This window comes from Melospiza georgiana, chromosome 1 (assembly GCF_028018845.1).
Source record: "Melospiza georgiana isolate bMelGeo1 chromosome 1, bMelGeo1.pri, whole genome shotgun sequence".
In the NCBI taxonomy this organism is placed as follows: domain Eukaryota; kingdom Metazoa; phylum Chordata; class Aves; order Passeriformes; family Passerellidae; genus Melospiza; species Melospiza georgiana.
The window spans coordinates 112,120,650-112,135,609 of NC_080430.1; the positions used below are offsets into that span (position 1 = coordinate 112,120,650).

The 14,960-nt window shown below is 36.9% G+C and overlaps 1 protein-coding gene across 4 annotated transcripts in view; it reads right to left on the bottom strand.

The window, feature by feature from the left end:
- Nucleotides 1-14,960, bottom strand: part of NOL4 (nucleolar protein 4) — a 187,597-nt gene that overhangs the window by 35,805 nt on the left and 136,832 nt on the right. For 3 of the 4 annotated variants that reach the window (XM_058022978.1, XM_058022995.1, XM_058023004.1), the window contains 2 exons: nt 12,936-13,115; nt 12,009-12,200 (listed from right to left, as the gene is read on the bottom strand). In XM_058022978.1, the coding sequence (XP_057878961.1) occupies nt 12,009-12,200; nt 12,936-13,115 (372 nt within the window). The remainder of the gene's footprint in view (nt 1-12,008; nt 12,201-12,935; nt 13,116-14,960) is intronic. The other variant, XM_058022986.1, reaches the window with a different exon arrangement.

Consider the following 14,960-nt stretch of genomic DNA (forward strand, 5'->3'; position numbering starts at 1 on the left):
GGGTTGAAACATCACTCAAAACCTAACAGATTGTCAGAACATTTCAGAGCAGTCTCAATCTGTAGTATATGAATATTTGCATTCCTTGCTGCAACATGACTGATGTGATTAAAACGACTTTAAAAAAAAAATCTGTTTTTCTTTGGATAATGCCAGCCTTCCAACACTCCAGATATTTTGTTGTTCAACTAGATATGGTTCATTTTTCTGATTCAAAACCTGTCATTACTAATTTCATAGCATTTACACATTTAAGGTTAAAGGTGCAGTGAATCCCCCCAAAAAAGGGAATGATTGAATCTTTTTAGCATCATTGTTGATTATGAACTCCAGTATGATATTGCCTACCATTTCATTAGGAAGAATATTTACACAGCTTTTTTTCCCTGATTATATACAAAACAATCTTCCTGAAAGAGGATGCTCATAATAATCTTCTTCATTAACATACAAAGACAAATCAGAATTACCAGAAATAAACAAAGTGGGGATAACAGCAGAGATACTGATGCACGGATAAGCCCATTACAGAGACTGTAATTTACTGAGCCCAGTTCTAAACTTCCACAAATGTTCAAAGCTTCATTGAAATCAAATTTACATTTACCATGTAATTTTTTACCTACTGAGGCTATGGCCATGTGTGAGGGGGTTTGGGTGTGGTTTGTTGCTTGTTGGTTTTTTTTGGTTGGTTGGTGGTTTTTAGTTTTTGGTTTGGGTGTGGTTTGGTTTTTGAAGAGTTTTACTTTCTTACTACCAAAAATATGGATATGAACCTGATATGAAATGTCAATTAATTTTGGAAGAAAATTTTGAAATTATTCCCATTCACTTCCTAAACAACAACCTTAAAACAGGTTAATTGTATGGGCTCAAATGATTTTATGGTTTTCATAACATTCCAGAAACTGAGGATCCAGCCATTATCAGTATTAGATTGTTACCTTTAAAAATTAAAGTCCATTTATTGACTTTGGATATGCTCTGCAGAATGCCAGTTTTTAATGGGACACTCTACTGTCTCTAAAGGATGTGACCACAGTCTGTCTGGGACTGGAAGATGAACTAGCTTTCAGAAATAGGCAGGGATTTATGGATCTTCCTCACTAGTGCAATAGGCTTATTTATCCCCACTTCCATGAGAATAAGCTCTCTGGCATCAGCAAAGCAGCACTGCAAGAAAGGCAGCCAGAGGCTGCAATACTGCAATAAATTACACTTTGATTGATTTGACTGAACAAAGTACTGAACTTGTTTCCAGTTTGAAAATAATTCAATCCAAGAGATGAGGGACACTGATGGAAGCCCCAGTGTGATGACAGAGGTTAACATGACATGCAGTACAGGCGCACACCTTGCTCAGAGCTCCAGAGAACAAAATAAGTCTTTGCAGAAGGGTTTCACTGAAAAAGCATTATATTAAATAAACTGCCTCCCTGGAATGGTGATGTTACTCTGAATTTGTTACCCATCCCACTAGATCCCTCTCTGTATTTGCTGGCCAAGTACCACTGTACCTACCAGTGGTTTATGTATGTTCAGGGTGCCCTGACTCTGTTGGCTGCATGGAAGTCTCACTGTGGTCCTGTAACAGGGATGTTCACACAATTATATTCTTGAAAAACTGTGAGCAAACACCTGGTTAATTCCTCCAGCTCAGGTCTTCAGCTAAAGCTGTAATATACCTACACATCAGTGGATTTTTAGAAGGTGATATGTGAGCCAGAAAACCTAATGTTCTGACCAAAAAGTAAATTGAACACCAATTCTCCCAGATTGTTTACTTAAGGGAGAGAATAAGTTTATTGAAGTGTTTTATAAAACAAAAAATAAATTATTATTATAAAAATCAAGCAGTTATCTTTGAAAAGGAGTGTAGTGGTCATGTGCTCACTATTGAAATATTGAACTCAAGTTAGCACCTGCAAAAAACAGGAAATCTCTGGGTACTGGAGTATCTTCCTCTCAAAACATGTGTTAACCCATATTTTCTCTCAATCATCACTGCAGCTGGCTGTTGATATATTCATGTCAAGAACTACCCAGAGTGAACCTTAGGGAAAATGTGATGAATGCATGGCCCAAGCACCTGGGGAGTAAAGAACTGTAACAAAGCACAGGAGAAAAATCATCTGCTCAGAGTTCAGGCTCCATCAAGAGAGCTCTAGTATGGCACTGAATGAGAAAATGAACACAGTCCTCTGTCACCAAGAGCAGAGCTGTTAAAAAGGAGATTTTTCTGCTTTGCAAAATTTTATATCTGTAAAGTCTCAGAAAGATCAATTTTGAAAAGCCTCGCCTGAGAGGAAAACTGACTTTGAAATAACCACTTCAAAAAATTGGTTTTAAATAAACTGAATTAATATCTCCATCTTCTAAGCTCAGAAGACCCTTTCTGGCTTAACTCAGCTTCCTTTTCCTCTCTACTTCTGATTATTCATGATCTCTCTCATAACTACAGCTGTAAAACCAATTCTGTAAGAAGCTCAAACATCCCTGTTGGGTTCTGAACATCTCTCAATTCCCAAGCTGAGGGTGAGATTCAAAGGCCTTGGAAAACATGGCAAAAGTGATATCATTCAATTTTGCAGAAGGAAGCCTGCAGATCTCAGCCAAAAGGACATTTTGCAGGTTTCCAAGCTACCCTCTGCTGAGCTGAGAGCTGAGTGCTGGTTCCTAAAAGTTTGGAACTACAGCAGGAAATGTGGGAGCCAAGGAGAACTTTTTCCAAGGGCTCCCAGACTGCCCCCACAATCCCTGGATCCACAACCTGCCAACTGAACTAGCAGAAAACCAGATTTAATTGTATGTCAAAATAGAAAACCCTTGACAAACTAACATTTCTTAAAGGGGAAAATAAAAGGCATTACCAAAAAATTCCCAACCAGATTTAGCTGTTTGGAATGTGCTTAGTGTTGTCTGAGGCACACCCTTCACAGCTCCAGTCTGGTATTTCTCTCACTTCACAGTGATGCAAAGCAGGAAATAACTATTCTGGAACTACTCACGTGTAAAACAAAAGTAAAGAAGAAATCCTATAAATTAATCTACCAGAAGTAGCAAATCACAAGGCAAGATAACATTTTTGACATTTTGAACCAAGGACAGATAGAAAAGACGTGAAAATTTTAATAGTAACTCTCAGGTGAAGAGATGAATAAAACTTCAAAGGAATCTGGTGAACAGTGTAAAATACAGACCTTCTGAGAAGACTGTATGTCCATCACACAAAAGCAGTATACAGAATTGCTTTGTATTTACTTGGAAGCATGATACTGCTCGTGACTGCCCGAAGCAGGAGTCAAACTTTGAACACACATCCGGTTTTGGTTTTTACATCTCCTCAGCTGACACGCAGCTTACATCCAGCCTCTAACACAATGCAGGTGAAGAGCATTCTGATAAACCATGTAAGGAAAACCTGCTAGATTGCATGTGCACATGGATGCCTTTGTTTATAACAATTTCTGAAGTGACTGACATTTAGGAAGTGGTTGGAATTCCTTCAGTAACCCATGGGAAATGACCAATCATCTCCAGTCCTCCCATATTTGAAACTATTTTGAGACCACCACAGAGCCTGTAGATGACAATGACAGCAAAGCAACATGCACACTTAACCACCTTATTGGATATGCACTTTTGTATGCATTTGTGGGAAATAATTTTTTTGTCCAAATTGGTTTGAACTTTTTATCCACTCATCCATTTTTCTCTTTCTGAAGAGTTTATAAATCATTGACAGATATACTTTTGAAAACTGCCTAATGGAAAATCAGATAAGTCAATACTTCTTTCTAGTCTAATAAGTGCTGTTTTGCCTTAAAGTATGTTAAACCTAATGAAGACCCTTTCATGACTTTGATGCTCCTTAAATCTGGGTATCAACAACCAAAGCATCTTACAACAAGCCTTTCTGGAGTTACAGAGTAGTCCTGCAAGATTGCTGAATTTTAGTAGTTGAAATCTGAAATCCTTGGCCTAGTTCATCTAGAAATTAGCTCTCTTGGTATAATCTCTGACTCTTTAATAAAGGAGAAACTAGCCTGTTCAATATGCTGTAAAATGTGCATTTTCATATAGCAACTGTATGGAGCATCATGAAGTCTGCTGTTTAAAGTGAGGTACTATTGCAGTATCTTCATGTGAAACAGCAAATTTTTTTTCTTCCATAGTCATATAATTCTTGTATTTCTGCACAGAATCTAAAAAACTTCTATGTTTTAATTTCTTATGTCAATTTTTGGCATAAATTTACTAATTATTGATATACTACATAACTGATTGTATTTTAGTCTAAACCACTAGGAGCAGTATAGTCACTAAAAAGAATTTTGCAATTTACTCTGCATGCTGTCCCCCTGTGGTTAGAGATCCATTGTCCTCAAAATTACTCCCTTGGCATGTTTTTGAGATCCAGTATAAATAAAAGCCAAAGCTGTCATACAAAAGTTTGGTCTACATACTTTCACACTTTACATTGGTCTGGCTCAGTTCTGACAAAACACAGCTATGTTTAGTCAGATAATGGGCACACGTGTACCCCTGATGAAATGCCAGACACCATAAGCTGATGTGTGCATAAATACTACCTTCTAGTTTAGACCAATTAACACTGAAAATTACATCTTTCAGTATAACACAGTTGGAAACACATAAACATGCAAGCTACTTCATTTTCTTCACAGACACAATATAATAATATTACTTCTAATATAAATCATAGAGTCACAGAATCGTTTAGGTTGGAAAAGACCTGTAACATCATTGAGTCCAATCATTAAAACAACACTCCCAATTTCCCCCAAGTGCTGCATCCACATTTCTTTGAAACACCTCCAGGGACAGCAACTCCACCACTTCCCTGGACAGTCTATTCCAATGCTTCACCTTCAAATGAAGGAATTTTTCCTAATAGCCAATCTAAATCTGCCCCGGCAATAGTTGAGGCCATTTCCCCTACTCCTATTGTTTGCTACTTGGGAGATTAATATAAATGTGAGAACAAGGAAGTATTTTAACTATTACTCAGAGTTGGAAAAAAATTGCTTTAAAATTTTTCGAAGTGATTTGGCATCCAAAATTGAAGATGAATGCCCAAAATACCTCACTGACAATAACTACATTTTTCCAGAGGTACCACCAGGCACTTCTTTGCATACGTGGCTCCCAAAAATTAGATACTCCCTAGTGCTCTCCTGCATGTCAGCTTTCTCCTCAGGTATTGCAAGACCAATTCATTCCCAAAATTAAATACTACAAACATGCCACAATTCTTTCATAATAAATTATTAAGATCTAACACCATGCCCTAAAATGCTCAGCATATTTGTAACAGTATGCAATATCTAAATAGCACTTTTTCATTGAAAACATGCAAAACAGATTACAAGACAGGGAAGACATGATCTTTAAATAAGAGTTTTCAATCAGAACAATGCAGTGAAATGTATAACAGAACTGTCATGCACAGCAGAATAGCAAAGGACTCAAAAACCCTTTTAAAGAGTATTTTTGAATTTAAAGACTGAATGAAGTACAGCACTGCAACATATTAGATGAACTTTTATAGTGGCCACAAACTGGAAGAGGGTAGATGTAGATTAGATATTGGGAAGAAATTCCTTGCTGTGAGGGGGGTGAGGCACTGGATTGGGTTGCCTAAAAAAGCTGTGGATGCTCCATTCCTGGAAGTGTTCAAGGCCAGGTTGGGTGGGGCTTTGAGCAACCTCCTCTAGTGAAAGAAAGGTGTCCCTGCCCATGGAAGTGGGGTTGGAACTATATGAATAGTAAAGTCACTTCCAACCCCAAACAATTTTGTAATTCTATGATTTGTTAGTACAGAATAGTGGAATATGAACAACTGGACTGGCATTTTAATGCCTGTAGCCCTACATTTCAGTTGGATTTGATATATTTTGCTCAGTCTCATGGTCTTGTGATAAATACCCTGTTGTTAGAAGATTCAATGAAATAGCTAGAAATATTTTCTTAAATGGCGGAAGAGTCTTTTTGAAACATCTAGTGATGTTCAAATCACTTTTTAAAGTTTTCAGCTTTGAAATACATTGAATTGAAACATTGCACCGTGATTATGATGATACCTAAATAAATCCAAGTATATCTTAACAAATCCATATTTCTGTCTAAAAGTTTAGCAAATGACTCTTTCCAATCAACCACCATGCTGCTGTTGCTGCTGCTATGCCCACATATGGGATCAAGTCTGGCTCTGCCTATTTGAGCAATTTCAGCAGGGCTAGTGGAAATTTTAAACTATTTATGTGAACAACAAACAGCAAGAATATCCATCTGACTATGTACATAAAAACTAAGTATTTTGTCAAAAGTAGTCATCCAGGTTTCTTTTTTGTTTCATTATTGACTTAAGAGACACCTGGGGATGAACCTCTCCAGACTGGTTCATCTAAGTGCTTCACTGACTGCTGAGGGAGCCAAAGTCACCTAATTTCTCTAACAAACCTAGGCACAATTATCTCTATCTTAGATTTATCTGGTATTTCAGAGTGACAGAGAACTCCAGGAATCAGCCTGCTGACCAAACTCCTTCAGAGTCAGGTGAGGATTGTGTTGAACACTGATAGCACTTTACTAGCAAAACTCCAGAGGAATTAGGAAAACTGAGTATGATTTAACATTATTTACTGTTTCCGCTAAAACAATACACTGAGTTGGCTTCCTATCCTTAAATCATTGGCATAGGCCAGTTAATAAATTAACACTGCATCAAGAGCTCTCAATCTAAGTCAGAATCATAGCATCAAAAACCACTAAAATATTTACCTTTTTTTCTGATTTCAAGCTTACAGGTAAACAGATTAAACATTCTTTTAACCTATTCTTTGTTTTTCAATAAAAAATTGATTTTGTTCTACATCAGAGCTTACTGCTATTTCAGAGGGGATTACTTTTATTCTAAATTCAACAAAAAAATTGAAATAAATGTCAAAATTTGGTTCCTATATTTTCCTCTTTCACAGGATGTAGAAGACTAAGTCCTATCAGGTTAGTAGGTATTTTTCGCTTTTAGTTTCAATTCTATTTTTCCAAATACCATGCCTTTTTTGAGCTAACTTCTTCACATTATGGAAGGCTAAGGGAAAAAGTGTTACATCTTCAACTCCTCACTTTTCCAAAATTGCCTATACTTTGAAAAGTCATTAAAAAGCAAAAGTTATCTGGGGAAGATTTAGTAGGAAGTTCTTAAAAATCAGAGAAGTATTCACTCAACTGTTCTGTGGTGAAAAAAAAGAACAGCATATCTAAGAGCCTTAGAAAAACTGATCCTAGAATATTTTTTCAAGACTATATGAGATCTAATGGTAAAAGTCAAATTTTATGAGAGAGTAGCTTTGGCCTATTTCAATCAAGTTGCCCATCAGACAAGTTAGCCACTACCAAAAAAGGGAGAGATGCTTAGAAAGGGAAGTGCCCAAATGACAGAGTTTGGGTATAATACAAAGCAACAACTCTATTAGTATTTGTAACTTCATGTAACTGTTATTGTGATAATTTTCTTAATGCTTCCCAGCTTGTTAATCAATTAGACATGCATCCCTGAATCCACAGATCCTCATTTTCCTGAAAATGCCTATGACCTTTCCAGACATAAAAGCCTGGAGGACTGAAAACCCATGTGACTGCAAGAGCAGCTGGACTTTTCAGCACTAAATTCAATAATCATTGAAAGATTCCTCTTTCTAAAACTAAAAAGCAGAACCTAGACACCTAACCCAAGTAACTTTAATGAGGCAGCTTTTGGAAAACATCCCCTTTCTGGAAACCAGTTGCCACCGAAGTTGCTCAGTCTCAGTACGGACATATGACAAGCCACAAGACACATTCAAAACACCTTGATTAACATGAGTTGCAAATTGTTAAAACACCTCCCTCAGCCAACTGGCACAACCAAGTGACAGCAGCAGTGAAAGATACAGAGCTTAGTTATTTGTTCTTGAGGCTGGCAATAGGACAGAAGGAGCTGGGATGAGCAACACTGGGACCTGTATCAGGAACTGCCTTTGGGTCCAGTGTGACTCTTCTCCCACTCATCCAAACTTGTCTTTGGACAATGAAAAGCATGGCTAGCCTTTTCTCTCCAACACAAAACACTTTGCTCTTTGATACTATTGTTTTCTATTACAGTAGTATTTAGAAGGAGGGTTTCCTTTTTCTTAAAAATAAAGGAAGGATCTCTTAGTGAATGATAAAATCTTGTTCTTGCATTGGGATGCTCGCAGAAAAAATGGCATATCTGTGAAAAAGATACTGTAAGACACACTTTCAAATTGAATGCAGTGAGATTGATCATAGGAGATTGTGAAGATGGGAACAAGCAAAGAATAGTAAGAAAATGTGACTATTAAGACAATTGAACCTCATTTGATTATTTCTAGTATCTAAAGGTTTTCTGGACTATATCTAAATAAATGCACAGCACATATCTCCAGCATCTGTCTATTAACCCTTTTTAATTGGCAATTCTTTTTCACAGAGGCTGAGACAAGTCTAAACAAAGGATTTGAAAAACAGTGAAACAGGCCATCTGAATATTGCAGGGAGAAATTTTCTCCTGCATACCCTACAGAGGTCACAAAACACCTAACATATATACAGGAATTCTCATTGATATCAGTCCTTGAAACTGAGGAAGTAATTTCTTTCTTTAGTTTTTGGGCTAATGAAGAGAAAAAGAAATGATTCCTTTAAGAATATAAAAAACTTTTAAGTTCTCAAAGCAATACAGCACAATGCAGGCAGAAGCACAACCCAGAAATCCCATTCAAAAGCCAGTGATTTTGGTATTTGACAGACTTCCCTCCCAAGGAAACCTTCTGAGCAAGATTGTGGAATTTAGTAAGAGAACATTCTCAAGAGTCCATTAGCAAGAGACAGCGGGAGGAGAAAAAATCTTACGATTCATGAGAAAAACTGAGTGCCTTATTGAGGTATGAACTTGTGTCAGAATGAAAACTGCACAACTACATCTGCACAGTCAAATGGGCAGAGCTTTTCCAGTGCAGAAAGGGAGCTTCTCAAAGGCATATTTGTAACAAGAAGCTATGCAAGCTGCCTGAGAGTCCACAGACAGCTATCTGTCACAAAGAGAAGCAGAATAACTACAAGTAATCTCTTAAACTTAATAATACTAAGAATCATGTTAATTAACAATATGAACACTCATGAGACTGAGCCTTTTTTATTGCCTCAAAGCTAGAACTGGCCTGTTATGCAGCAAGAACTGTCATTGGGATTACAGGCAGCAAATAACTGACAGAATCAGGCTCCAGGCTTGCTTTTTCATCTTTTGCATGCAGTTTTACACTAATTTAACACAGTGTTTACATTTTCTCTTCACTTTCCGGTATGACGCTGTAGATAACTGCAAGGTTCCACACCCAGTCTGAACTGTCATATGCCATAAAAGAGAATATTCTCTTTTTCTCATGCAACTAGATGGTCAAAATGTAGCATTTTTGAACCCGAACAAAATAAAAAACTTGTATTTAACATGTGTATAGCAAAAGACATCTCCTGTGGAGGTTATTATCTGACACCCTATTTCATATAACAATGGTACTGGTACTGCTGCTGAGCAGATCATTATTCTGGTTTGCTGTATTTGAGGGTAGCCCCTTATTCAAAGCAACACCATTGTGTCCCTTCATGACTGTTTTGAACTGATGTTATTATCCAGAAAAAATTATTCTTCTCCATTACCAAGATGGTAAGGATGTTTAAAACAATCAAGTAGTCAAATGCCTCTGTCCATGGTAGCATTTTTAAAAGTGCCTGTAATCAAGAGTTGATGATTCAGTAACTTAGAAACCAGAAAATAATTTAAAAACCCAAAGGGATACACACTAAATTTCAGAATTATTCAAGACATACACATAAAATGCTGCTTATTCTCTTAGGAAGCTGATGGGAGCTCCTCCAGAGACTTTGGACAGTCTTTGGCTTGTATTCCTACCTGCAAACAGGGACACAGGACAAATATCCCTTCAGGCCCAAGAGGGCTGCAGTCTTTGGCATGTGTTCCAGTGCCTTGTCACTTCCATTCATGGGCAAAAAGTCAATGTTTTAGAGGGTGATTTGTTTGTTTTAAAGGACATAAAGCCCATCATAAACCGTTATTATAAAACCAGGAAATCTTTCTGAGCTATAAAGATTGCCTGTCGGGATCATATTCCCAATAATCTATGCTCCTTTTCCCCTTCCAGGAAAAATTTGATCCTGCAACCTTTGTTCATATGAAAGTAACATTTGCAAATGTGCACTAAAGTCAAGCCAACCCAGGTCTCATGGATTAGACTGCAGCCCCTTCTTCATATTGCAAAACAGTTGCACAAATCTTTTAGATTACAAAAATGAGCCAGTTTACATAACTGCTCATCAGCATGAAAAATGATGGTAATAAGGCCATAAATTGGAACAGAGAGGAGACTTGATAGCATTGGCTAATTTTGTAAGTATTTTCAATTGAAAGTAAAGCTAAATAAAATATTTGTCTTCATGAAAGCTGAAATTTATGTTGATGAATTATTGTCAGTGAGTAGATGCAATTTAATACTACTTTAGTATATTGCAGGAAATATTTATTTTCTATCTGTCCTTTTTTTGTTTGTTTTGGTTTGGGTTTTTTTTGTTAGGGCTAAACAATCTGCTATGTACACCACCAGTCAATCTTTGGCACTTCTGGCTGTACAGATGTCCTGTATTCTACCTTTCTTCATCTGAGCTTACATTGTTCAAAAACAGTGCTATCCCAATGTTTCAAATAATAAAACCATGTCGTTGATTTGAATCCAAAACACACACAAAAATTTAGTTTCTGTCTTTGCTTTTGATGTTATCAAATAGTGGTCTTACCCTACAAATAAGCTTGATATTTTGTTCTTAAAACTGTCAGCTACCATCTTAAACAACATATGGTACTCATAAATATTCTGCAAAAAACTGCAGGAAAGAGAAAGACAGAGAGAAAGAGAAAAACAGTAAAATGCAATCATCTCCAATGATTTTAATGTAATCAATGGGTTTGCAGATGATTCATTAAAAAATGGTATGTTTAATCACTAAATGATATCTATTTTTAATAATGAGGTGGTTTTGTGGTCATCTTAAGGCCAGAGAGGTAGCTAAGACATTAAAAACAAGGTGTGTAGCTATCTAGTTTCTTATGACTTCCCTCCATTTTGGAAATACAGGCATTTTCTAGAGATAACGAAGCTGCCAGTTAATGAGACTTTATTCACCCATTTTTGTGCTACTGAGTAATATTAAAATAACAATGTCTGAAAACACTGTCAGTTGTATACCATTATAATCTTCATGAGATTTGGTTCAATTATAACTACTAAACCATTGGAATGCTCAAATTGTAAGTTTGAACAAACATGTTTGGTTTACAACCATTAAACATGTTTTGCACACCTATATATCAACTGAAAGCTTTCAAAGGAGTGACTTTCACTGATAAGCAATTGGCTAAGGTGTACAAGAAAACACGCAAAGCCAAAGCCATTGCCACTATGATGTTACTTCACTGGGCATTTTCTTGAGGGTCAGTCTTACAGAGCTCACTGGAATCCAGCTAGCAGAGGCATTTTAGAGAAAAATATATCTTACAGCAAGACTTTTCCGGGCAAAAATCTGTAACTGTAACTTAAAATAAGAAATAAGTCACTGTATAGTCCATAGTTCAGTTTCCCTCCTTATGCCTTGCTTTGCTCTTCTTTTTCTACAGATCCATATTAGTTCATTTTGTGAACTCTACTGTCTTTTAGCACTTTTAAATCGAGGGGAATAAATTCAGGAAGAATGAAGGAGGGAAAAAAAGAAATCTCTGACCTGGTATTACCAAAAAAAAAAAAGAAAAAAACCAAACAAAAAATAAAGACGCTAAGATGAAAACAAAATAGTGCCATGGATTTACATATGGGGTTTTGATGGAAACTAGGGCTGGGTTTTAAGTCAAAACTCACCATCTCAAAACCACTTCTTTTCATCCGCCTGCAGGACTTGAGGTAAGTACGTATGCGTTTTCTGGCACGCTCTTGATACTCAGGGAATTGTCGCCTGCATGAGTCAATGATAGCCTGGATCTTTTCTTTGGGCTGCTTAGAGATTGGGACCATTCGGTCCAAGTTTTCATCTACAAACAGCCTGACAAACATCTGTTGGCAAGAGGGAGACAGAGGAGATGGGTTTGGAGGGCAGCTCTCTTCTCTTCCTAGCTTCCTGGCTTGATTACTGATAGGAAGACAGTTTTTGTTTTCTATCCACTGAAGAGCTTTGTAACGGGAAGCCAGAAATATAAAGCAAACAGTTCTTTAAAGGGTTATTTGGGGTGGGGGTAGGTTGGGTTTTAAAAAATAGACAAGAAAAGAAAAGTCTATAGGATACAGAACTTGTGAGATAAACCAGAACAGACTGTGAAAATAGGCACTACTTAAGTTTCATTATTAACAATAAGCTGTGATTGCTAATCATTTTATTGAACTGACTCACATTTTTTTCTTTGTCTGAACAATTGCTTGTGTTTTCATGCATAATTATATACATTGAGAAAGCAATAGAGAACAGCTGACCACCAGAATGGTCTCCTGACAAAACTAGCTACAGCCTCATTCCATTCAGTGGGTGAACATGCACATCCACACAGCCACACACATGGTCACACATGCACATAGAGAACAAAGCTTTGTTTTCCTCACTGGTAAAGATGGCACTCTGCCTCAAAATTCTAAATGAAACACAGCAAATCTGTCGTCTGTTGGCAAGAGTTTAATGTGCATTAAAATAATAATTGAAATAAATCCCGCAAATTAATGTGCCTTGTCAGACTTACCCAAAAACAACAATGCAAAAGGAACAGAAGAAGTAAACAAGGTGAGTGCAAGAGGGCTTACGTTAAAAGCTTTCAGTCGCTCAGCTTCTACCCCATCTGATTCATTAACCTTCTCAGGATCCTCTTGCTCATCATGGTCATCCTCATCCTCATCTCCTCGATTCAGAGACAGATCTTCAGCACCTCTGCCTACACTCTCATTCTTGCCAGAGTCATAGCTTGAATAGCTATGTGCAGGGGACTGAAAATAGAGAAAAAGAATATGCTTGCAAAAATTCTCAGCAAAAAAAAGGTCTTACTTATCAAAAAATTCTCAGTAAATATTTCAAGAATTCCATGAATTCTTTTTATACTTTGTTCAACATAAAGCACTCCTAATCTTTCCAAGAGCAAACAATGCACAATGTTTATATTAATTTCAGTGCTTTAAAAAATGTGACTGACTGCAAATTCAGTAAATCTATTAACAAATTAATTACCCATAATGACTACAGTTAACATGAAATCTTTGCCATACAGCCTTGTGTAAGTACTACCTACAGAAGTTTCTTATAAAAACTAACTTTTTTGTATTAATCAAAATGTAAATAAAGGATAGTTGATTTGAACAAAACTCCAAAGAATTAAAATTTAAACATTTCAAGGCAAAGAGGATTCATGTAGGAAATACTGTTATTCATCCAATGAATATTAAATATTATCAAGAGATGCAAAAATTTATTCAAAATAAGGATATGATTATGTTCTAGTTTCCCTTGCAAAACCCCAGAATGAATTAGAGATATGTAGGTTTACATTTTGAATGCTCTCTGAGAATCATGTTGTAAAACCATTTCCTCTTTGAAAACCAGCATTCAGAACTTTCCCCTGAGCAGAAATTCATTTTGTTGGATAAAACAGATGACCATCTCAATAAAGTGTATCCACTTGTAGGACCAAAAAATTTCCAATTACCAAAAGTTAATACAGTGCATTTTCCCTTGAAATATCAAGTCCTCAGCTGCCTGTTCCCACTGCATACACTTCAAACTGTAGACCATAAAAATGCATCAGTAACAGAAAGCCTTCCACAACTTAACATTCTACAACATAAAACTTAAAGATCAAAGCTTTTCCCCAGCCACACAAACATATCAGACAGTATCTTCACCAGAGTCATCGGATTCACATTTAGGTCAATCAGAGCAAAATTTTATTTCTATATCTTAATGCTGTAATATTTCAATATTTTTCCCTCTTGCTTCAAAGCATTCTGTAGTCTGAATCAGGTGCCACATGACAAATTTCACACACACACACTTTTTTTAGATGCCTCCTCCCTTAATGTCAGCAAAAGTCAGGAGCATAATCCTTCAAATAAAAATACATTTCAAATGGCAAGCCTTAAACCACATTCCAAGCTTCCTAAAATTATCTTTATTTCAGGGTATTTCACCAGCCAGAGAATTAATCTGGACAGTGAGGTAGAAGGGAAGGAAAAACAAAACCATTCATCCATAAGGTATATTTTTTTGCCTTATAGTCTTATTTCAGCTTCTTTTTTTTCCCTTCTCCTGTTTTCGTTTCCATCTTTGGTCCTCTGTACAGAGTGTTTTAGAGTCACTTGCCTTGCCTTAACAGCACTCATATCCCAAGCCTTCCTTTTTTCTATATCCTCCCAGACTATATTCTCACAGTACTCATCCCCTGGCGTTCCAGTTTTTAATCCCTAATGCTCCTAATATGAGAATTTGCAGTCTGTCTCATCCCCTTCCCTGAATCTCTTCACTCTCTGGATTACTCTTCATTCCCTAGACCCTTACAGCAGATATAGGAAGAGTGAGAAAACATGAGAACAAACCAGAAGAGCTGTCCTGGAGATAAAAACAGCTTCAACAAGTAGCAAGCTCAGCACCACCTCTTCTGGGGCAAGGAATTAGCCAGGGTTAAAGATGGCAGATGCGAGATGGCATGGGAAGATAAGGCTTGCAAGAGCAGCAAAAAACAAAACTCCAGTTCTTGATACACTGATAGCTTGTCTTGTGAAGATGCTGAGTCTCTACATTGCTGCCCAGTCAGGTAAGTTCAGGGTCCATCCTAAAGGAGG